Source organism: Microtus pennsylvanicus, chromosome 7 (assembly GCF_037038515.1).
Source record: "Microtus pennsylvanicus isolate mMicPen1 chromosome 7, mMicPen1.hap1, whole genome shotgun sequence".
Taxonomy (NCBI): domain Eukaryota; kingdom Metazoa; phylum Chordata; class Mammalia; order Rodentia; family Cricetidae; genus Microtus; species Microtus pennsylvanicus.
In genome coordinates, this window is record NC_134585.1 from 63,098,867 (window position 1) to 63,123,665 (window position 24,799).

At 37.0% G+C, this 24,799-nt stretch overlaps 1 protein-coding gene across 1 annotated transcript in view; it reads right to left on the minus strand.

Moving 5' to 3' along the window:
• Wls (Wnt ligand secretion mediator) overlaps positions 1 to 24,799 on the minus strand; it is a 96,045-nt gene that overhangs the window by 33,142 nt on the left and 38,104 nt on the right. Inside the window, exons 2-3 of the mRNA XM_075980986.1 lie at positions 23,423 to 23,695; positions 3,653 to 3,777 (exon numbers count right to left, since the gene is read on the minus strand). Coding sequence (XP_075837101.1) covers positions 3,653 to 3,777; positions 23,423 to 23,695 — 398 coding nt within the window. The remainder of the gene's footprint in view (positions 1 to 3,652; positions 3,778 to 23,422; positions 23,696 to 24,799) is intronic.

Sequence of the window (24,799 nt, forward strand, 5' to 3'; positions counted from 1 at the left end):
GTTATGAGAACTTGATGCTCTTGCAGAGGACTCAAATTCTATTCTCAGCATCCACACAGCAGCTTAAAACTGATTATAACTTGAGTTCCAAGGCACCTGGCTTCCATGGTCTGTGTAGTTAGTTGTCTGAAAGAAAACAGTCACCATAGTTATTGACACTATTAGGAGGTGTGGCTTTGTAGCCTTGATTGGGGAAGTGTGTCACTGTGGGCCGAGCTTTGAGGTCTCCTTTGTATGTGGATCAAAATATAGAACTCTCAGCTCCTTCTTTCAGCACCATGTCTGCCTGAATGCTGGCATGTCCTACCATGATAATAATGGACTAACCTCTGAAACTGTAATCCAGCCTCAATTAAATGTTTTCCATTATAAGAGTTGCCATGATCACAGTTTCTCTCCACAGAAATAGAAAACCAAATTCCTGCAAGAATTCATACAGGTGGTGTACTTGCATACATAGAGAAAAAAATACACATCAAATAAAAATGGCTTTAAAGACAAGAAGAAGAAAGAGCAGTTGCACACATTGCCTTGAACAATGGAATTAGTTTGCTAGAGATGCTCATTCAAAATTTTCTACACCCAACCTGAACCTCCTAACTATCCAAGAGGCAAATTGGCAAGAGACAGATGAAAATTTAACTAAACAGAAATTTAACCCAGTACCTAAAAAAGCCTCTTGAACTTCCTAACAACTTAAGAAAGATGATGAGTTAGTGGGGAAATAAATTCTATACATTTCTCAAGGCATCCTGTATATGTGCCTTTTAAAGGTGGATACAGGAGGTAAACACGGTGTGCAGAAGCATGAGCTATAGCAAGCAGGGATTTTTTTTTTCCCTGATAAGTACTTGGAAATCTGTCATTAATATTAGATCTACATGCAGATAACTTGATGTGTCCTGAATAATTGAATAAAGGTGAATTATTTCTCATTCCTAGTTCTGAATTGTTTCATTGGCATTCATAATTTGTCATATTAAAGAAAAATAACTAGTACAGAATTCAGTGAGAAGATGAATAGGAGGCTGTAGTTTAGGATTAAAAGGATTAAGCACCTTTTGTAATGATGGCAGGGCCTCTTTACTGGACAGTCAGTACATTCTAACCCTGAGTACAATGAACAAGTCTCCATACAAAGACAGGAGACACTTGTAGATTAGGAGGAATAAAACTAGCAAACAAACAATCTGTGCACCTCTACTTTCTTCTTCCCTTCCTTTCCTGGTCAGAGATCACTAGTCAGTCGCGTTCTAGTATAGACATGTATCAATACTGAATCATGAAAATTTATCTTCTAATGTATGAGGACTTTTGTCTGACATTACCAGTTGATTATTGGCAGCAAATAAGATTTTAAAAAGTAAAATATTAAAAAATAAAATATTCTGTTTCTTTCTCAAATTATGGATGCATATTGGATGATTTTTCCCATATAAACGGTCTTTTTGCCCCAGAATTGCTTTTTCCTCCTTTATCTAAATAAGTATAGAAATAAAAATATGTAAGAATTGATGAAAGTAAACTACAAGCTGCCTAGCAAGATTAGTGTCAAACTCACTACATGCAGTTAAGGGCTGGAGGGTTTGTTTGCTTCCTTGGTTCCTTTCTTTTTTCTTTCCTCCTTCTTTTCTTCCTTCCTTCCTTTCTTCCTTCCTTCCTTCTTTCCTTTTTTCCTTTCTTATTTATTTATTTGTATGTTATTTGTATTAACTATTTTGCCTTTGTATATGCATGTGTAACATGCTTTGGGTTTGCTTTCTAAAGTTTTACCTCTACCAGTATTAATGGCACTTCAGAAAAAACAATATTCTCATTTTCTCCCTTTTTTTTACTGCCTCCTACCTGCCTTCTCTCCCTCATACCCTCCCTAGCCACTCCTAATTCTGGCATAAGACTACCTAATTAGGGAAAATTACATCAGGTAGCAACTTGACTTGTTTTTTCTTGACTTCACAATCCACTGGAGACTACAGAGCTTTAAAGCAACTTCTCATTTAACATTCAGAATCAAAATTAAATTTTAGCATAATCAAAATACATAGATTTGATGATTCGCTTTCTTCACACCTTTCAAAGTCTGATCTCTTTTGAGAAGGAGATCAACACATCCTAAAGATAATTAAGACCCTGTCACTGAGAAACGGTTACAGGCAGCACCCACACACATTTCTTAATGTGTAAGGAAAAGTGAAAAATGACTTCTTTTTATGAGGATAAAATTTTCTACATCCAAAAGTCCTGTAACTTTCATTTACCATTTAACCAGGCTCTCCTCTGAAAAATACAACTAAGATACATCACATATAGAATTATATATTCTTCAATTTCATAAAAAGAATTTTGAAATGGCAGCTATCTCTTTATTTTCCCAGTTTATAGGTTCCTTTCCTTTTTACCCATTAAATTACCTTCAAGAGCCTACCTAAAACAATTATTCTAGGCTGTTTAGGAGAGAACTTTATATTTAGACAATAAGAAAAGAAAGGGCCTGGGGTAGAACTTTTCAAGTTTTGTTCATTCCAAGAGTATAAGTTGAAAGTGCACTGAAATAAAGTCTTCAGTACTGTCTCCTGATTTGAGTCAGGAATTATTATGGCTTGAATGTGCCTGTCAATTCTAATATTGAAATTTAGTTGTTATCATGATTTGGTCATAACTGTTCTGCTCTCATGAATTAATGCTGTCACTGTGGAGAAGGGTTAATAATCAAGAGAGAAGTTTTGCTATGTGAAGCCCACTTTTGTCCTATCTCCTCTCCCATATGGGTACAATAGTTCTCTTACCATGTTTTAGTATAGTACAAAAGACCTGAACAGATTTCAGGTATCATGGTTGTAAAGTCTCAGTCTCTACAAGTATGAACCAATAAACTTCTATTATTTATAATTTACTGACATATCGGCAGCAGAAATAGCAGGTTTTAAGTGTGGCCTAAGAATCTGTATTTTCTATAAGCTTGCAAATCACACAGATGTGCTTGGTATTCAGACCACATTTGCATAATGAAAACCAAGAAAACAAACTGCAACAGGTGACTGGATGCTGGGTAGAATTTGTCTATGAGAGTTACAGCCCATCTTGTTAACATTGCATTTGATTCACAAACATGTCTTAGGCATAATGTTAAATTATAAAGCCACTGTACATGTTCCTTATTTCTTCTGGTTCTTAAAAAAACAAGGTTACTATACATTATCTATGTCGCAGAAGAAAAATAGACAAATTATAAAGCTAGATTGTGAACTCTGACTTAGTGACAGAACCTGGAATGGGGGGCACATATTTTTTTATTTCAAACCCATTATTTAATGTATGCTGGGCATAGTATTCGGAGGCTTCCACCTGCCATTCTCACTACTAACTTTGTTCATACACTGGCAAAAGCAAAGTTTTAAAAGACCAATGCTAGAGAAAGGATCAAATTTTTCTGATTTTGTACAAGTCCTTTAGGATCAACTAAGATGAGACAACAGATGAGAAAAGACAGGATCAGGAATTCTTTTCAGTGAACAGTACAGCCTCTCCTTCACTTCAAAAAAAAAAAAAAAAGAAAACATTCTGTCCCTGATGGGATATCAAAAGTCACTTAATTGTTGTTACTCCATGCCAGGAAAGAAACACTGTCAACTCAGCAATAAAAGTACCCTACCTTGGGGGATGTAAAAGTACATTTTAGTTTGCGTGGTACTCTTTCATGGGCCATTTCAGTCCATTCAGAAAACATATCATCACGGTAACCCAGGGAAACATCCATGGAAACTTCTGCATTTTCTCCTGTAAGAGAAAAAAATGGATAATTTATAAGTAATTTTGTGAAAAATACTTTTTAAACATTCCAAAATTTTCACAGGCTCTTCCATGGAATCAAAACAAACAAGCAAACAAACAACAACAAGAACCAAAAAAATACCCAAAACAACAAGAACAAAAACCCAAAAGAGATATTATTATCAAACCTAAACCTAAAGATTGAGGTCACAGTACTAAAATCTAGTATGGATTCTGGATCTTCTCCCATAGTCATTCTGTGAGTCAAGAACTTCCATTTAAGCTCTACCAGTAATAAAAACTTCATTCTCTCTGAGGCAGCACAGTTGCTCAGAATCTGAATCATAATTAGAACTTATTTTCCTGTAACTTGCACTGCTGGTGTAAAATATGCCTGTAAGAGCCACATGGGAGTTGTACCAAATAGTTCCACAAAAAGTGCCTTAGATACTTGATAATTATCATAGTTACTTTGCTTGTTTTTATTTTTGTTTCTTTTGTTTTGTTTTTTCTCCATACTCTTCTTTTTATTGGAAAACTATTTTCTTTGGAAAAATAGGGCAGGTCTTACACATGGACAAAGTAAACTCAGCCTACTAAAGAGTCCCACTTTCCTCCTCCATTCTTCAAAGGCTTTGAAGATTCCTAGGTGACAAGAAATATGCACTCCCAGAACCTACACACCCAATGTCCTACTTCTGTCTTGTGTTACTCTGGAAATACTCTTCTTGGACAACTCTGATCTTATTCTCAGTGTTTATGTGTTTTTCTCCAAAAACAGGCATCCAAGAGGAATGAAACAACCATTTGTGTGGTCAATAATGATCAAAAGGCTGTTGTTTACAGAAAGACATACACAGCACTAGATCTCAGAGTCTGGGGTGCCTTCGCACAAGCAACAAAGGCTGTTTCTCTCTATATGAGATGAGTAGGAGATGAAAAGGGTTGAAAGGGCTTCCTAATCAATCATATTCTTACACATAATTTAAAGCAGTCCAAGAATCATACATTCAAAACTGGTATTCCAGTTCATTATGAAAGTAAATCTGTTGTAATCAGAAAGTAGAATATATCTGGCTGAACAGTTTATTGGTCAAATGTATCACTGTGAAATATATCATGAAATGGTAGGTATGCCTTCAGGGAAACTCCTACCCTGGGCCCCCCACACACACAAAAAAAGAATAGCAATAGGCCTAGGTAGAGAACGTATTTCAAGCAGAGTAAAGATCAGATAGAATTAACCACTGGCCTGGCCCCAGCTATAACAATTCTTCTAATCTACTGAGAATGTTCAAAGGAAAAGCAATAAAAAAATTACACACTATATTATTATACAACTACCCTATTTTAAGTAACAATAACTTCTGAGGTTTATTTAAATTAACTAATTTAATTTTCTATCAACTCTCATAACTAAACATTGATATGTTCTTTATTAATAAGTAAACTGAGGCTTTCAGATATTAAATAATGGCATAAAGACATATTGTTGATATTAACATGAGAAAGATAATGATCCTAAAGTAGCCTTAAAAGGAAAAATATTGACTTAGAGTAAAACTGAATGGCAGGTTCTAGGTTCCAACCTTAAAACTTCCAGAGAAGGGGGAACAGGGAAGGAAGGAAGGAAGGAACAAAGGAAGGAAGGGAAAAAATAAAAACTCTCCATCATATCATTTATCCATTTCTTTTGTGGTTTTGCTGCAAGAGTAATGATAATAATTAATTTGCTTCATTATAAGTATTCCTGTTGCTATATATATATTTTTTTAAAGATTTATTTATTTATTATATATACAGCATTCCTTCCATGTATGTTTGCATGCCAGAAGAGGGCACCAGATCTCATTATAGACGGTTGTGAGCCACCATGTGCTTGACCTCTGGAAGAGCAGTCAGTGCTCTTAACCTCTGAGCCATCTCTCCAGCCCCTGCTATATATATCTTAAGACATTATGTTGTATATATTAAATGTGCCCAGAAATTTCTAAAGATTATCACTTTGTCTAACTTGTCATCCTCAAATCAGTCACAGAACACAACTTTTATATGAATTGTCCTTTGACCTGCTATTCCTACTACTTTTATTAGATAAAGTAGTAGAATTCAAGAAAATATCCATCAGCAAAATTAATCATGCTTCATGGAGGAGATACTCAACTCTGATCAAAGCTTTCTACTGTGTTCCCAGCACGGGCAAGGTTCAAAATCATCACTGAAACCCTCTAGCCCAAGCATGGGGTCAAAATATGTTGAACCAAAACAATACCTTTTCTATGAAGAACTTGAGAATTGCAGTGTAAGTCAAAGAGCACCAAGTTGGAAGCCTGGGAATCACCAGTGACCATGGTTCTGTCTTTTATTGCATACATATATAGTAAAGAGAGACTAAGGTGGGTGGAGAATGAGGTTGTCTAAGGAGAAAACACTATGTGTTCCTTCAGTAGCCCGTGTGAACTGGTACTGAACCATTTTACTAGACTGTCTTGTATTGTCAGGGTTTCTGTCCTGCCTGGTTCCTGCAATCGCTAAGTCCTAAAGAAATCACACAGAGGCCTACATTATTGTAAACTGATTGGCCCACCAGGCTTCTTATTAACTCTTATAACTTATATTATTAGCCCATTATTCTTGTCTATGCTAACCACATGGCTCGGTACCTTTTTTAGTGAGGCACTCACATCTTGTTTCCTCTGTGGCTGGGTAAAGAACTACGTCCTCTTCCCAGAATTCTCCTGTCCTCCTTGATCCACCTCTACTTCCTGTTTGGTTGTCCTGCCTATACCTCCTGCCTGGCTACTGGTCAATCAGTGTTTATTTAAAATATAATTGACAGGATACAGACCAATGTCCCACAGCAGTCTTGGTTTTTAAAAAGAAAAAAACCAGAAATTAAGTTTTTGGGGTTTTTTTTTTCTTTTAAAATAAGAGTCTGGTTAGAGTTGAACAGCTTTTCCATAAAGAATGCTGCCTGCGTGTCTTTTGAACTCTGTTTTCTTAGGCAAAGCTGGACTTGGAGTGATATGGAAATTTAATGAGGAAATTAAAGACTCACCTCTGACATTCACTATTGTGCTCCTCAACAACTTATGAAATCTCTTCCCAAAATGTGAAACATGGACACATATGAACATGTGTTAAAGAAGCTGCTGTTCTTATGAAAAATTGAGAGAAACAGCCTCAATTTTTTTTTTTAATTTAGCAATCTTGTTACTAAAAACATTCTTCTTCCTGATAATTCAAGTGCTGTTCTATTAACAGAGCATCAGGAAACCTCAGACACCTCATTCTTCATGCTGACCATATCATCTTTTTTCTTTCCATCATGCACACAAGTCAAGTTCAAAATTATCTCGCTGTTTACTATATCTGTAGCCTGCTTTGCCTTAATTTTACCCATTATCTACTTATGCTCTACATAGTTGTGGACAAGGGTGCTATTTTTCTGTGTAGGAAGAACTCAGAAAGACAAAGTTCCCAAAACATTGCAATGACTGTATGTCCTGGCTTATGGCCTCAGCATTTTACAATTTTTTATTTGTATATTTGAAATCCAGAGATACAGGATAAATGGCTGTAACAATAACCCTTTGGCTCCCTACCTGGACTCAATGTTATTGTTCCCAGGATAGATGCTTCTCATGTTATAATAAAACTCATCCCTTAGGATTGTATGGCCTCTAAATAGTCACTTCATGGAAATTGCTTAGAACAGTGCATAAAGCATCAAGGGCAGCAATTTCTGTCATCATTTTATTGAAGGAAGTGAAATCCTCATATCTACCTTTCATCAGTATAATAGCAAGTGAGAAAAATATGGAGCTTCCCTCCAAACCCATTACAAACATGCAACACAAAGCTTTGAAACAGGAGAACACTGTGCAAAAGAAGTCAGTAAAGCTGTGTTGCTTGCTGTTGAACTATTTTCTCTTCTGCCTTTCAATGGAGTAGGAAATCTTGTTCAGCTTTAATGACTACATTGCATATAATAAAACATTGGTCACATGGCTTCTGGGCTACTGCTTGGGCAATACTACCTGATATCTTGTAGACATAATTAAGACTGCATAACCTATTTGAATTCCCTGGGAGACAAGCAATAAGGCCAAGGCTACATATACACTGGGAAAAGCTACCTATAAAATAAAGACTGGTTATATCAGTTTAATGGAATAAGGGCATAAGGTATTAGCATAAATTATGTGTAGATCTTAAATCCATGGTTTCCCATTCCTCTTCTGGATTAGCCCTTTAGTGTGGAACCCCATCATTCCATTCTGCTGTGTAAATTTCATGTTTTTCAAACACATTAGTGTTGGTAAAAATTCATTTCAGAATATAGGGAAAGGAACTAACTATGAAATGTCACTATGATTCATTCAAATTACTACTTCCATCAGGTTAAGGGATGGCACTCTCACATGAAGAAATTTACAAGACTCTGTAAGAAAAATATGATCTATGGGAATCATCACAGACAGAAAGATCTCAGAAAGATCAGTAACCTTCCACACTAGGAAACATGGACTATAATGTCCTCAGTGGGGTTTTATACTAGTCACACTGCCCTGCTCCGCTAAGAAGTGAGATGGCAATGGGTAGAAGTATGGTGTGGGACAATGCTCTGTATTCTGTCAATTATATTCTAAATAAACACTGATTGGCCAGTAGCCAGGCAGGAAGTATCGGTGGGACCACCATACAGGAAGTAGAGGTGGGTCAATGAGAACAGGAGAATTCTGGAAAGAGGACGCAGTTCTTTACCCAGCTGCAGAGGAAGCAAGATGTGACGGCCTCACTGAAAAAGGTACCTAGCCATGTGGCTAGCATAGACAAGAATAATGAGCTAATATAAGTTATAAGAGTTAATAAGAAGCCTGAGCTAATGGGCCAGTTTACAACTAATGTAGATCTCTGTGTGATTTCTTTGGGACTTAACAATTGCGGGAACTTGGCAGGACAGAAACTCAAGACAACAAAGGTGGATGACAAAGAGCTATACAGAAGCTAAATACACTCCAATAACCAAACACAGATAACTGACAAAGGCTTGGTTTCTGTGTATGAATGATGTGAGCAATAGTTGCTTCTCACTTATGCTTCACTGTTCAGAACTAGTCCTAGACAAGCAGATGGTACAAAGACACAAGCTGGATGTGCAATGGCGCTAGTGCCCCTCCTACCTTCAATCTTCTGGTTGGAAAACCTTGATTAAACCTAACTTACCATCTCTTTCATCTAACATAGCAGCCATCACTTAACTCCCTATACATCACTCCACGCCTAGGAAATATAGAAGCATAGGGCATTGCCCTCACAAGTCTGGCATACATGGCATATGTATAGCATACACAAGTTTCCTTTCCATCCAGTCACAGAAGAGTTAGGCCATACTACTGACCAATGAAGTGAAAAGAAAGGGAGACATTAAGAAATAATTATTATATGGTGTCAAAAACTTTTTTAGTTTTCAAAAAAAAAAAGCCTTGATTTACTTGGGCCTTTGCCCTGGAAAGAAAGGTACAAAAAGTTTTCACAACCCTCATGTGCATTCTCACATTTCCAGTTACACGTAGTTGTTTGGTAACCTCAGATGGAAGTAACTCAGACCAGCCAGCTTTCAGTCTCCAACAGACATATAATCTGGGGTTATTTGTGCCAGCACTCTTTCTCTAATCAAAAGCTCCCCGACCTGACTGGTATTTTCCTGATGCTTTTAATTAAGAAAATAACAAAACCAACCCTGTCTTATATCTATGGAATGTCTGGCAAAACTGGACTTGGCTAATTATAAATTTGGCCCTGCCTGTGTTATTAAGATATCCTCCAGGGTTGGGTGTGAACCGTTATACAAATGAATGAGCATGACTATTTAACAAACCAGGCAACAGTCAATTCCCTATATCTCTCTATCATCTTTCTCCATCCTGTCAAACATTAGTATTGTGGAGAAGTATTTCCATTTCTATATTCTGATGCATTATCTCTTGTCTGTAATTAAAAAGTCTATAAATGCAATATGACAAGGACAAAGAAATAAAACATTTCTTATGTCTAGTACTTTATAGAGATACTCCTTTTCAGGAAAAAAAATCTATCTTTTCTTATTGCAGTCAAGGCAGCAACTCAATGAAGACTGAACAATTGGAAACACTATTAGCTGTTTGTAGAGTGATGAATCTGAAGTGCCACAGATCATGGAGAAACCAAACAATTCACATCGTCAATTCTTTCTCATTCTTTCAGACTTACTCCATTTCTCAACTTCTCACACAACTACTACCTATGGCCTAATTGAGATTTTTCACACAGCAGTCAGAGAGGTGGCTTCTAAAATACTGTCAGTGGCCCATATCTTTAAATCCAGCACTTGAGAAGCTGAGGTAGGCAGATATCTGAAGTTTGAGGCTAGTCTACTCAACAAGTTCTAGCTAGCAAGGACTATATGAGAGACTTTAAAACAAAACTAAACATACTTTCAATCCTTTATACCATCTTCAGTCTAAAATGAAAACTCTACAAATGGCATACTAAGATATTATCTGGTTCCTCTATTGTCTCTTCTCTTAGTTTACCCAGGCTGTCCCTTCTTCTACAATACTGGCAGATGAAAAGATGTCAGCTCTAAAGACAATCTGGGATCTCAGCACACCTTGCCACCTGAGAACAGTGCAAGACTGGGAACATGTCTAAACTCCTCCAGTTATGAAATGGGAGTTATAGTAAAACATCTCATAAGGTCATAAGAAATAAAGAAGGCAATGTATGCCAATTACTTGACAGAGCCTCAGAATATGCACACCGCTATTTCAATGCTGTCATTTGGGCACACTACACTCACCTCACTAGCACACCAAATTTCTAAAAGGAAACTTCTTATACACAGTGAACTACAAATGACTGGAGATAGGGTTTATTTAGCACCTTTGCTCATATCAAACTGATGCCTTCTTAACTTCAAAAATTGCATCTTAGTCATTTCTGTTTTCTTAGTTCTTCACACTTTACCTGGTATAAAAGTTCCTTCTGTTTGTGTGTTGCTTTCATTGGTTAATGAATAAAAAAACTACCTTGGGGGAGCTGGAAAGATGGCTCAAAGGTTAAGATCACTGACTACTTTTCCAGAGATCCTGAGTTCAATTCCCAGCAACCACATAGTGGTTCACAGCCATCTATAATGAGATCTGGTGCCCTCTTCTGGCATGCAAGCATATATGGAAGGAATATTGTATATATAATAAATAAATAAATCTTTAAAAAAAATCTTTCTAAAAAAACTGCCTTGGCCTAGTTGATAGGTCAGAACTTAGGTAGGCGGAGAAAACAGAACTGAATGTTGGGAGGAAGAAGGGAAGAGTCAGAGAGGCCATAGATCCTCTGCCAGAGATGGATGCCTGTTAGAGTCTCTGGTAAGCTACTGCCACATGGCAATACACAGATTAACAGAGATGGGTTAAACTAATATGTAAGAGTTAGCCAATAAGAATTTAGAGCTAATGGCTAAGTAGTGTTTTTTTTTTTTTAAAAATATTTTTATGGTTTATTTAATGTGCATTGGTGTGAAGGTGTCAGATCCCCCCTGCAACTGGATCTTCAGACAGTTGTGAGCTGCCATGTGGGTGCTGGGAAATGAACCCAGATCCTTTGGAAGAGCAGTCGGTGCTCTTAACCACTGAGCCATCTCTCCAGCCCCCCTAAGTAGTGTTTTAATTAATACAGTTTCCGTGTGGTTATTTCGGGTGTAAGCTAGCCGGGTGGACTGGACAAACAAGGGGCCCTCTCCTTACTACAAACCAATGAGAGAAACACATTTTTAAAGCATATAGAAAAATATCCTACGTAACCTACCAATACTTTCTTATCCCCAATCCTACCTCTATATACATTCATGCATATATTCATATGCAACACACATTTGCATACTTCACAAAAGTATGTTTGTCTAATTTGACCCGTAATTAATTCCTGTGATGTTTTGAATTAAAATGACTCCGCAGGCTTAAATGTTTGAATAATTGGTCACAGTTAGTGGAGTTGTTTTAGTAGATTTAGAAGGAATAGATTTGCTAGAGGAAGTATGTCACATAGGCTTTGAGGTTCAAAGCCACATGCTATTCACAGTTTTCTCACTCAAGGCTATGCTTATGGTTCAGGATGAGAGCTCTCAGCTCCTGTTCTTGCTGCCATCACTTTTGGTTACTGCTATGGGTCTCTGCCATGACCAACTCGGATCCTCATGGAACCATAAGCCAAAAACCTCTTTCTTCTATAAGTTGCCTTTGTCAATTATTTTAACCACAGCTAAAAAATAAGTAATGAATACAGTTCCCAGTTACACACTAAAAAAAAAAAAATGTACGTGTTCTCTAGATCAGGAAAAAGAGTGGCTTGTTAGGAAAGTGATTAATTCTCTTTTCTGGATAATAATATGGGGATAATGTATTAATGTTCTGCTAGAAAGTGCCAGCGGGGTTAAAGGGAAAAAAAGAAAATGTAGTTCCAGAAGCTATAAACCAACAACTTATTTGATCTAGTGCCTAGCTAAGGTTTTGTGCTTAAATAAAACAATAAAATGGGTCTGCAGGACACAGAAATTATGTAATAGATAAAACTTCTTCTAAGAGATTCCAGAGAAGAAAAATTGTGCAGCATTCTTCCGGGTACAGCAAGACTTGACAATCTATTCAACCTGGCTTGTTGAAACTAGAGGGAAATCAGATGATAAGACAAAAACATAACAATTTGCACTGCCACTGAGGGGGCAATAATATTCCTCTAAAAGTTAAATGAATTTCTTTTTCCTCTACCAAATATTTCCAAGCATCAACTGGTTCTATAAATACTACTAAGGATAAAAATGGATAAGACAAAAATCATTGCCCTCAAATTATTCACAGTAAATTGGGAAAATCGAACACTGAAACAAACCTATGTATACAAGTATCTCAAAGTGTTTAAAGGCATTTGGGTTAAGCAATGAAGCACAGAAAGTGTGACTTTCAGAATCAACTCATCCACAGTGATATCTACCTACTAATCACAGGACAATAGTTCAAGAAGCAATGGAGTAGAAACAACCATGGATAAAGGAAGATGTACATCCAAAAATCCATATAAGCATAAAGAAGCATTAAATGGTCAGAGAAACTAATTCAATGTGATGGGGATAGAAGAGTTGCTAGGAGGAATAAAGGACTGAGCAGCTGGAAGATTCTGATAACTAAGAGTCCAAGTTACACTGAATACCATGGTATTCTCCCTAGAAAGATATTGAAGCAGGCCAGACTGTGATGGAGCACGCCTTTAATCCCAGCACATGGGAGGCCAAGGCAGGCCATCAAAGTTCTGTGAGCTTAGTCTATAGAGCAAGTTCAAGGAAAACCAAGGCTACACAGAGAAACCCTGTCTCAAAAAGCCAAAACAAATCAATAATTTTAAAAATTGAAGCATTCCTAGCAGCAACATAAAAGACAGACCTGGATTTAGGCACAAAGGATGTTGGTTAGAGAGCTATACAAGAAAAAAAAATCACAGTCCATTATATTTCATAGCTCTGTTTATTTAATTAAAAAATATAGTAAAAGAATAATTTGCAAGGAATTTGAACTCAATGATCATCTTTTTTTCCCCCATATAACAAAGCTAGAGAAAACAGAACTATTCAAGCCAGCAAGTATTAAAACAAGGAAAACAAATATGGTCAGACTTATTCCTATATGACCATAATCATTATTCAAGCCAAGAGAAAACAAACCTGGTAACTGAGGGATGGAAAGACACAGTGGCTACCTGTTTTCTCCCCAGGACAACACATACAGTGTACAGAGCACTCAAAATAGCTGATTTGGTGGTTGTAAAACTCTCTCTCTCTCTTCTCTCTCTGCAATTAGAGAAGAGAGCTTTATTCACACTGAATCTAAAAATAGACAATGGCAGTGTTCACAGACTGACAGCTGCATTCTCATACTGTAACCAAGGAAGTAAAGAGATGGCTAATTTAACTCAACAACTTCCAAAACAAACAGTGCAAAAGGAGCCCAGGACAAAGAAAAAAACATGAAGGTCAGATGTTTAAAGGCTGCAAAAACAGCAGGGTAGCTGCATAGCAATTCATTAAGCTGTCCCAAATTCCGATGTGACCAGTGAAGTATTTTATCAGATCTGTCCACAGAACTTCAGGACAAAGCTCTAGCAGATGCAGTTGCTATAGGGATCAAGGGAAGACCAGTCATGAGGATTGAGGATTTTCCATCTGACTTTTTCTTATATCACCTGAACAGTCAAAGCTAAAGATCTACTTGAGGTTTTCTCCATAGGTGCAGGTCACCCCCACCCCACTATATCTAAATTACACATTATATTTTAACTACCCCAAGGCATTTAAAAACAAGAAACCAAATCAATAAAACAAAAAACAAACAAACAAAAAAACGGGTCATTGTAAGGGAGAGAAACCAGGTGTCTAGAAAGATGGAAACAGTTCATTCCCTCCCATCAGTCATAAAAATGTGTTCAGTTTTCTTCCTCAGGCACGCTGCCCAGGGAGGGGATTATGGCTCAGCTTCAAAAGAAACAAGGGGATGACTGTGGGCGGGGAGCAGCCTCTCCACAGCTCTCCCACAGATCTGTTCTGGCTCTCAGGGCCCCTGCTAGCCAGCTAAATGTCAGTTCACTGCACCCCAGCATTCTCTCACCACACTGCCTCCATCGCCCCGGTGACTAAGCTGTTTCAACAGCTGTGTTATTACTGGAGCCAAGCCAGTGTTACTCACACAGAGTATTTGCTTTGTCCTGTGAATGTGGAAAATTATTGCACTAAAGATTCAGAGTTCTCTTTGCAGATAAGGCCATCCTTTCTTGATCATTCAGCCACATATTCCCTAAACTGAGCTCTGGGGGCAATAGGACAATATTCTGCTGCTAACTGGGTTTCCTGGAGATGGACAGATTCATAACATTGCAAAGAAAGTGGAAGAGACATGTGCCCATTTGAATTAGAGAAAAGAAAAAAAATATGAATATGATCATTGGTGGAGCACCAAAGATGTCAGTTACTGTTCCTTAAATAAAAACCACCAAGGATGATAAGCAGGCCTGCCTTTCTGTTCTGCTCTCCAGGGATGCTTTTTCGTTGACTTTCTTGCCTTGCTGGTGATGTCAACACTTCTTTATCTATGTGTGTGATTGAGCAGATTCTTCCTGAGCCCTCCTTCTATAGCCCTATGCTTCTCTCCCTTCCCATTGTTCACAATCATTTGTGTTCATATCACTTCTGAAGCAAGTGGAGTCTGGTGGGTGCCTTGTTCATCTTAATCACTTCACATACCCAGCTTCTTGTGCACTCCTGAGCAGGGAAAGTAAATGCTATTTGTTTAATACTCTTTGTTTATAAATCAACTTCAACTCCCTTATGCAAAGGATGATAGGAAAAAGAGAAGGCATTTCCTATAAATGAAAACAATGTCTATTTCTAGAATATGCTGATTATTCATTCATCGGCATATTAGCCACCACTCCTTTCTAAGTTCTTATAAATCACAGTAAGGCACAATTTCTGATATTAAACTGATGTCAGAAATGTGTTTTCTTATAAAAGTAGTATAGTATTTGAAAAAGAAAGGAAAGAGTAATTATTAAAGCAAAGTATTTTAGTTTTTATTACATGTAAAATATGTAACATTTTTCATCCATACAGAAACCAGAAGGAATAACCCATTCATAATCTCAAAGTGAAGAAAATAAATCCTGTTATGGTGAAAAGGATACACACTATATACCCAATTTTGCCAGACTCCAAAGAGCAAGCTGTTTCTCACTATGTCACTGAGTTGCACATCAGGGAAATTAGGAAATTTATTCCTTACACTAGGAAGGCCTCTATTCACTGTTCAACTTTTTAAGTCATTTTACATATGGTATTCTCTCAATAAATTATGATGTTGGCTCATATTATTACTAAAGTACTTTATTGTTCTAATAGTTCATGAAGGAAGAAATCTAAAACACTATCAACTCTTTAACTTCCTTCTTTATTTAAGAAACTGGGGTAAAAACAAATAACTATAAAGCCATTCCTATCTTCAGGGCATTTACAATTGCAATTGAGTGATAAGTGATAAAAACCGGAATCTGATTAATATTGAGTGGCAAGTAGCAAATAAAAAACACCAGAGCCTCAGATTCATGGCCATACATGAAAACAAAACACCACTGTCATAATCATAAAAGGAAAGAATAGATTTCATACACATTCCTCATGCTGTATCTTGCAGCTGACCACAAAGCACAGAGGAAACAAAGTTCATGCAAAAAAGCTACTGACTGAAGTGATCTCCTCTACTCCACAGGAAATCTTTGTTTATTATCTGCTCCACAGACAAGACTTGGAAAAGAAACTCACCTTTTCTTCATCCCCTTGAATTGGGGATTCAGATGAGAGCAGGCAGCCAGGAGGAAAATGATATGGCTGGAGGTTCCTGACCCTCAGACTCCTACCAACAGAGGTGCCTGAGAGGCAGCATTTAATTGTGTAAAAACCAGCCTATCTCTCCTCTTATCTTTATCCTCTGTGATGAAAAACCACAATTACTGGCATCCTCTGGAATCCAAGTCACTCGGCCAGTAGTAACAGTGATGGCTGTGCCTGTAGTTTAAAGCAAAGGGAGTGGGGTTTCACTAGCCTCTGAAGCGAGGGCAGTGTGAAGCTAGCCTAGCTCAGCTTGGTAACTTCTCCTATTAGAAAGTTCACAAGTAGCCTCCTGTCAAAAGTACCACCAAGTGAGAGATCTAGACAAAAAAGAAATGCAGTCTCTAGCTACTGTCTAATTAAAGGACAAGCAGGTCTCTAATTTTGAATCTACATTTCAGTTCCACATTACATATATAATTTTCAATTTTTTCCAGTAGGATTAAACTCACAATTTCTTAGTCAAAAAGATCATATTAGTAACACACTGAAAAGCCCTGACATCTTTCAGTAGTTTATCTTTTATCTCCAATACAGACATATTTCTATAGCCTTATAGATGGGTCACTGTTGTTTGGAGTGAGCTATTTTTTTTTTTTTTTTTTTTTTTTTTGCTGTGGGTGTCAGGTCCCCTGAAACCTGAGTCACAGACAACTGTGAGCTGCCATGTGGGTTCTGAGAATTGAACCCAGGTCCTCTAGAAGAGCAGCCAGTACTCTTAAACACTGAGTCATGTCTCCTGTCCCTAAAGAACTTTTTTGGTTTTGCTTGCTCCTTTGTTTGTTTTTTAGGGGGTGGTTTTTTGAGACAAGGTTTCTCTGTTCATTAGTCCTGGCTGTCCTGAAACTGGCTCTATAGACAAAGCTGGTTTTGAAATCACAGAGATATGCCTGTCTATTCCAGAGCATTTCCCTCTTTCTATCTAATCAAAAAGGAAAGTTTTTACTTTGACATAGTAAAATTACATATAACAAAACAGTTATCAGGAGAGAATTGTAGTTACAATATCTAGTCTATTTGTACTTGGAAAAATTAAAGAAAATATCATTTATTCTACCTTTGCAAGCCTAAAGTTTCGTATCTAATTTATCTTTTATCATAACTAAAGAAAACTATAATTACAACAATCTAGTCTTCAACTCCATCAAAGATCCCAGAAAGATATTACCTGAATAAACAAGAAGCACATTGTAAGCAACTTCCAAAACTCTAGAAATGACACAGACAGTCACCCAAAGTTCTTCTGTAATGCTGGGACATTCATCTTCAGCTAACAGGCCTAGAGTATTTAAAGGACTGTCCTACTTATATTGGCAAAGTTCATCAGTCACTTTTCTCTGTGTCCTGCAGAATTTCTGCCAGTTTCTTCTGTGAATCATGAAATTGAAGGACCATCCTACCTTGTTTTGGCAAAGTTTAGAGATCATTTTTCTGTGGGTCCTACATGTCAAGCAGTCTAGGCAAGAGCAGTTTTTTGCCCAAATGGCTAGTTTTGACACATTGAAAACAAACTCCAAAATAAGTTTCTTCAATGACCATCATCTTCTTTAAAGTAATTGGTGCTGCCAGGAGCAGACATGTCTCACTGTCAAGAAAAGTCTAAGTTCTTAAAACATTTTAAATGCCATATTCCATAGGTCTTTGAGGTGTTTGAAGATAACCTATGTAATTGAAATATATCTTTGTATACTTAAAAAAACTAATATGGCTACAAGTTTGACTATTATAGAAGACCATTAATTTGGATTTTTAAATTATATATTATATTTTTAAATGAGCTGCATAAACATAACACCTTAAACAAGTGTAGAAATATACATACAGTATAACAAAATTGATCTTAAATTTGCATTAACAAACTAAAATTCATACAAGAGTAAAATATTTTGAGATTAACAGCTGTTTTTTAAATAAAAGTTGATTCATTTTCCTCTTATAATTTCTACATAATATCTCCCTTTCTTCTTTTAGAAAGAGAATGACTATGATCAATAACAATTTATAATCAACCCCATTTAAATAAAAACAAGCATTTAAAAACAATATTTTGAGAATTTCAGTGTAGTTCTCTAGACTACTTCCTGTTGATTGGTGGATGCTGTTAATCATATGGGGACCCCGAGGAAATTTGAGTTAATGGCCAAGTCCTTGAAAGACCAATGACAACATTTGTTGATAGATATCACCTGTCAAGGTTCAGGAGGTCTCCCTTTATCAAACCTGATCCGTCTTAACCTGGAAATGAATTCATAGCCTCTGGTTTTCTGTGGAAACAAAAGCAAAACTACCTCTCCAAAGCAATGAATCTTTTAAGTTCCATTTTACAAATTTATTTTTTTTGATTTCTGTTTTAAAAATATTTATATTAATATATTTTATCAGTCTTTCAAACCCATGTCTCCCAGAAGCCTTTGTTGACTGTGTGAACAAATCCTTAAACTGCTAAGCAGTGTGGACCTCTGCCTGAGGCTTTGGTGACTCGTTCTACCAACTTCTTGGGCTGTAAAATCTAGCCTAAAGCTCATAAATAAGAACTGCATTAAACCTTTCCTAGAGCTCTAGAATGCTGATACTTGTACTGTGGCAGGCATTTTTACTTAGTTTAACATCCTAGCTCTTCAAGGGCTAGTGTCCTGCAGAAACTCTTAAAGGAGCTGGCTCCTTTTTTAAAGTTTTCCCAGGTCCTTTGGAAATTCAAGATCCTCACTTTGAGGGCTGGAGAGATGGCTCAGTGGTTAAGAGCACTGACTGCTCTTTCAGAGGTCCTGAGTTCAATTCCCAACAACCACATGGTGCCTCACAGCCATCTATAATGAGACCTGGCTCCCCTTTCTGGCTTGCGGGCACACATGGAAGAAATGCTGTACACATAATAAATAAATAAATATTTAAAAAAAAGATCCTTACTTTGCTATGCTATTTGTAATTGGAGGTTTCTCTCCAGCCTGTCAACTCTGAAATAATCACTCAGAGACTTAATATTACTTATAAATGTTTGGCCAGATGACTCAGGCTTATTATTACCTAACTATTACAATTAAATTAACCCATATTTTTAAATCTATGCTTTGCCATGTGGTTCGTGGTTGTTACCTCATTTTGTACATGTCTTGGTTACTTGGTGCCTGGCTGGCAACTGCTAGACTCCATTCTTCTTTTCCTGTATCTCTGCTTGAATTTCCCACCTAACTCTAGCCTGCCTTTCCATAGGCCAACACAGCTTTATTTATCAACCAATGAGAACAATACTTATTCACAGTGTGCAGAAAGATCACCCCACAACAGGGTCTAAGCTGTTCTTTAATTCTTTTACAAGTTGGAAGCTTAACTTGTGAGGTCCCAAGTTACCACTCCCTTTCTTCCATTTCTTAATTTGTTTATCTCCTTGAACACAGGATTTATCTCCATTCTACTTCTTGGTGCCTCTTTTTTCCTCAAACTGTATAGTTTGCATTTCTGCTTTCTTAGCTTGCTCTTTTTCATTATAGATCTTCATTGGAGGGATCACTAATAACTATACAACAGAGTCTATACTAGGTCGTTTTGAGATTTCTTCTGCCCACAGAATTGACCTAAATCTCTTCACTTTAACCTCCTTAGACAAAGACAGACTCATTAGACAAAGAGTAAAAAATAACCACATTCCTCACCAAAATATCACAACATGTTAATATTCTTCTCTTTTGAAACCTCTTGAGCCAGGCCCCCATAGCTCAAATCATCCTCAGCACACTGTCTTCCATGTTCCTACTAGTATGGCCCATTAAACCCCATTTAAGGCCAACTCCCAAAGTCCACATTCCTCTAAACAAAAGCATGTTCAGTCCTATCATAGCAATACCCCAGTCCATGATAACAACTTTTATCTTAGTTAGGATTTTATTGCTGTGAAGAGACACCATGAACAAAGCAACTCTTATAAAGGAAAACATGCCATCTGGGCTGGTTTAGTTTCAGAAGTTTAGTCCATTATTGTCATGGCAAGAAGAATGGCAGCATAAATTCAGTGCTGGGGGGAAAGCTGAGAGTTATACATCTTGATTCATAGGCAGTAGACTGAAATACACATCCTTCAACAAGGCCACGTATACTCCAACAAGAACACATCTCCTAGTAATATCATTTCCTACAGACCAAACATTCAAATACATGAGTCTATGGGGGCCACACCTATTCAAACCACAACACCCTTCATCACAGAAACTTTTCATTGCAACAGATTAAGAATATTACAGAAAACTACAACTGATCAAAATGTAGATTGCAAAAGATCATATGGTTCCCAGTCCTGAGTGATACATCTACAACCTAATTGCAGAAGAAGGGATAGAAAGAATGAAAGACTCAGAGGAATAGGATTTTTCTGTGAAATTGTATCTCCTAGTAATTAAAGAGGCTATACCCATGAAGTATCACCAACATGACTGCCTAAATGAAATCTGAACAATGAAGGCACCAATGAACACAGTAAAATAGAAAAGGAGAACGTCATGGGGTCTCAATGCTAGATAAAGAACTATAGGTAACTGGGGAATGCTGAGACTGGGAGAAATGATCTTCTCCAGGGATAATCCCTTCAATTGGTTATCCAATACAAAGTGATCAGCCCTGAGATCTTACACATGAAGGTAATGCTATACAGGCTGAGGCAATTGTATTCATGTGTTTACTTGACAACCTTTTATAAATTGAATGGAATAAAATTTAGGAATGGATTGTCAACTTCCAAACTTTCACATAAACTTACCAGAAGCTGTGATTTATTTTATTAAATAACTTTAATGCTGAAAATGAAATCAATTATTGGCCAGGCATTTTACACAACACAAAAGTCAGAGTATCAAATGATCTAGTTTTTCTCTCATCCTAATAAACAATATAAGCCTTAAAAGCCTAAGCATTGCACCAAACAATAATTGCTATGGCAACAAGTTGTTATTCCTAGCAAAGCATCACCTTTCAGTCAGTTGTAAACATCTCAGCCATTAATTTAACCATGCAAGCAATATTTAAGTAGTTATTACCAGAATTAGTGCCATGGGTTATTAAAATGTTTCTTTGAATAACAAAAGTACTGTCTTCGAGTAGAAAAGTGCCAAGCACCTCCATCGGTTGCTTGGTATCCTTTATTTGTAGGAAAATGATCTGATCCAAGAGACATTTTCATTCATAGCTTCCTACACACATAGTTACAGTCAAAAAAATATAAACATGATCACAAACAGGGAGTTGATCTACCAAGAAAACATATAAAAAAATAATTCAGTTGTGCTACGTTGTCAAAGTAGACATTGCTTAGCCAACAATGGAGTTCATTTATGAAAGAAATGAGAAAACATCTGGAAAGGCACTAAGGCCATGTAACAACTGGAATTTCTTGAAGACTGACTAGGTTTTCAATAAGAAGACTTTGCTTTATGTGAAAAAACGAGAATGGTAAAACAAGAGGAGATGGGACTTAAGTTATGGTTCATTTAAGACCATGTGTCCAGTATGCATGAGGCCCAGGGTTCTATTGCTAACACTTAAGAATAAAAAATAAAAGAACATCAGCATGAGCAAGAATGTTAATGGAAGGTATATCTGGATGTGTTCAGAGTATGAAATTGTTTGAGAATGTGGAAATATATACATGTCAGCTCTAAGAAATAAGGCTGGACTGGGTGGTGGTGCATGCCTTTAATCCCAGCACTCAGAAGGCATAGGCAGGTAGACCTCTGTGAGTTCTAGGCCAGCCTGGTTTACAGAGATAATTTCAGAACATCCAAGGTTACACAAAGAAATGCTGTCTCAAAACAAAAAACAAAAACAAAAACAAAAAAGGGGAAGGGAGCTGCAAAAAACCTTTCGAACACAATGGAGAGAATCCTGAGAATTCTGAATTGTAAAGCCTAATTAGTTGGTCATTAAGGATGTTTCACATAGGGACATGACTAAGATTAAAATAAAATTATTTTGTAAGAACTTAATTTCACTAGCCAAGATGTAGGGGAAAAAAAGAAAGAAAATAAGCTGAATTTCAAGAATAAGACTTTAATTTTTATATTTTGAAATAAAATTGCTTATTCTTCAAAATTATTTGGTTAATTAGATATTTTTATTCAAATTTTGCACATAAAAAATGGTTCAGAGATGTTTTATAAGTTATTTAACATTGTAGAACTTTTAATAAATGGTGCCGGAGGGCAGTTCAATGACTCACCAGGCAGAAGTAATTGCTGCATGTGATAGTTTGAATGAGAATTGCCAACATAGGCTCGCATGTTTGAACACTTGGTCCTCAGTTAGTGGAACTGTTTGAAATGAATTATGAGGTGTGGCTTTGTTGCACTAGATGTAACTTTGTTGAAGGAGGTATGTCCCTAGAGATGGGATTCATGCCAAGGTACTGTCTCTCTATCTGCCTGCCAATGACAGATCAGGATGGATATGAGCTCTCAGCTATTGCTCTGGCCCCATTTCTGTCTGCTTCCCATTATGATGATCATGGACTAACTTTCTAAAACCTAAATTAAACATGTTTTTTGAAACAGGGTTTCTCTGTATAGCCTTGGCTGTCCAGGAATTCATTCTGTAAACCAGGCTGGCCTTTGCTTCCCAGTTGCTGGAATTAAAGCCTTATGCTACCATGCCCAATTTAAATGCCTTCTGTTTTTGTTATAAGAGTTGCCTTAGTCATGGTATCTCTTCACAGCAATAGAATTGTAAACTAAGATACTGCATAAGCCGGATAACCTGAGTTCTATCCCCAGAATCCCACAGAGGACGGGAAGAACTATCACTTAATAACTGTTCTCTAACCTCCACACAAGCAACTTTGCATGTGTATACATATAAGTTTTTAAATCAGGAATTTAAATCTATCTCAGGAGAACTCTTAGGCCAATTCTCATAAGCATTCTATATACTAACTTATCTGGGCATAAACATGAACAGAGGAGATAATGAAAAGGATCAAGAGGTCTGACTGTGGGCAATCTCACCAGAACCCAAGTGATCTACATGTAAAATGAAGTAATCCAGATATTTATATCAAGGGATTTGGAAGATTAAATGAATTGATTCCGATGAAGGGCTCAGAAAGTGCACAGAAAGCAGCAAACAGCCAATAACTGAGTTGTCATCATTCACACTCCTAGGAAGAAAATTCCCACAGGTGACGAAAGCAGTTAGGGTACTTACTGATTTGGTTGTTTAACTTGAAAGCAATGTCTAGCTGCATGATAAACAGCATAAACTGGAACCATGGGCTCATCTCCATAGAGGGGAGGGGAATGTGTACAGAAAACACAATGTCATTGGCTTCAATTTCCCTTGGAATTGCTTCCTCAATGTCGCGGATCTTTTCACACTTGTTGGGTCCCCAAGGCACCAGCCATCTTGTCTTATGGTGGTTCTTACGGACATCCACACATTTTATTGACATGTAGGGCACTGCTGTTGTCGGTGCTGGAGCTGAAAAGAGAACATTTCCCTGTTTTAGAAAGGAATTCATGGGCAGTGGTGGCGCACCCCTTTAATCCCAGCACTCAGGAGGCAGAGGCAGGCAGATCTCTGTGAGTTCGAGGCCATCCTGGTCTACAAGAGCTAGTTCCAGGACAGGAACTAGCTACGGAGAAACCCTGTCTCGAAAAATCAAAAAAAAAAAATTAAAAAGGAATTCATTTTATTAACCACTTCTAGCTAATGCTCTTTTCTGTTGTGCCTTCTAGTTAGTTGTACATTGCCATCTACAGCTGGGAAGCAATGGCTCTCTGACATCCTCCAAATCCAAGTGAGGACCCTCCTGTCATCTGCAGGAGGTCACAAAAGTATTTTCACAAGCCCCCCCCCCGTTGTATTTCCAGTTAATTATAGTACACACTTGTAAACAATCTAATTAAATAGCAGCCTCCATTCAAATCTTTGTCACAAAATTCCAATGTGCCCCAAGAGCTGGGGTACCAAGTAAGGACAATTGCAGAGATAAGTCTCTGAATTTAGATGCCAGGTCTTAGACTGGTTGACAAGTTAATTATATCTGTGCTAGCCTCAGGATCCTCATCTAAGAGACAAGTTGGCTATCTTCTAAGGTTTCTCTTAGTTCTATCGTTCCAAACCACTGTCTTTGATGTATAAAAGGAACAATGCTGACCTCAAAACTCCACTTAGCTTGGTACCTGTCTGAAGATGGATTTTCAAAGACTGATATTTCTAAAACAAACTAAAATAATACCCATGTTTATCAAGAGAGAAAATAATATTTGAAATATATATTAAGGAAGCACTGTTTTGTTTCAAAATGATTAATATGACTATAATAGTAAAATTGCAAAATATAATTTGAATTTTAAAACATATGCCTAAAATTCTCCTGGAGAATAGTAACTACTGTTTAAAAAAGCATCAAAACATTATTCTTTATTTAATATTTAATATATTAATATCTGTATTAATGGTCAACGTATTAATATCTTAATGTCTATATTAGTGACAAATGGGTTTTCAGAAAGACTAACCAATAATAAGTAAAAATGCTAGGAACTTTTGCACTTAAGAAGTATTACTGAGCCGGGAGGT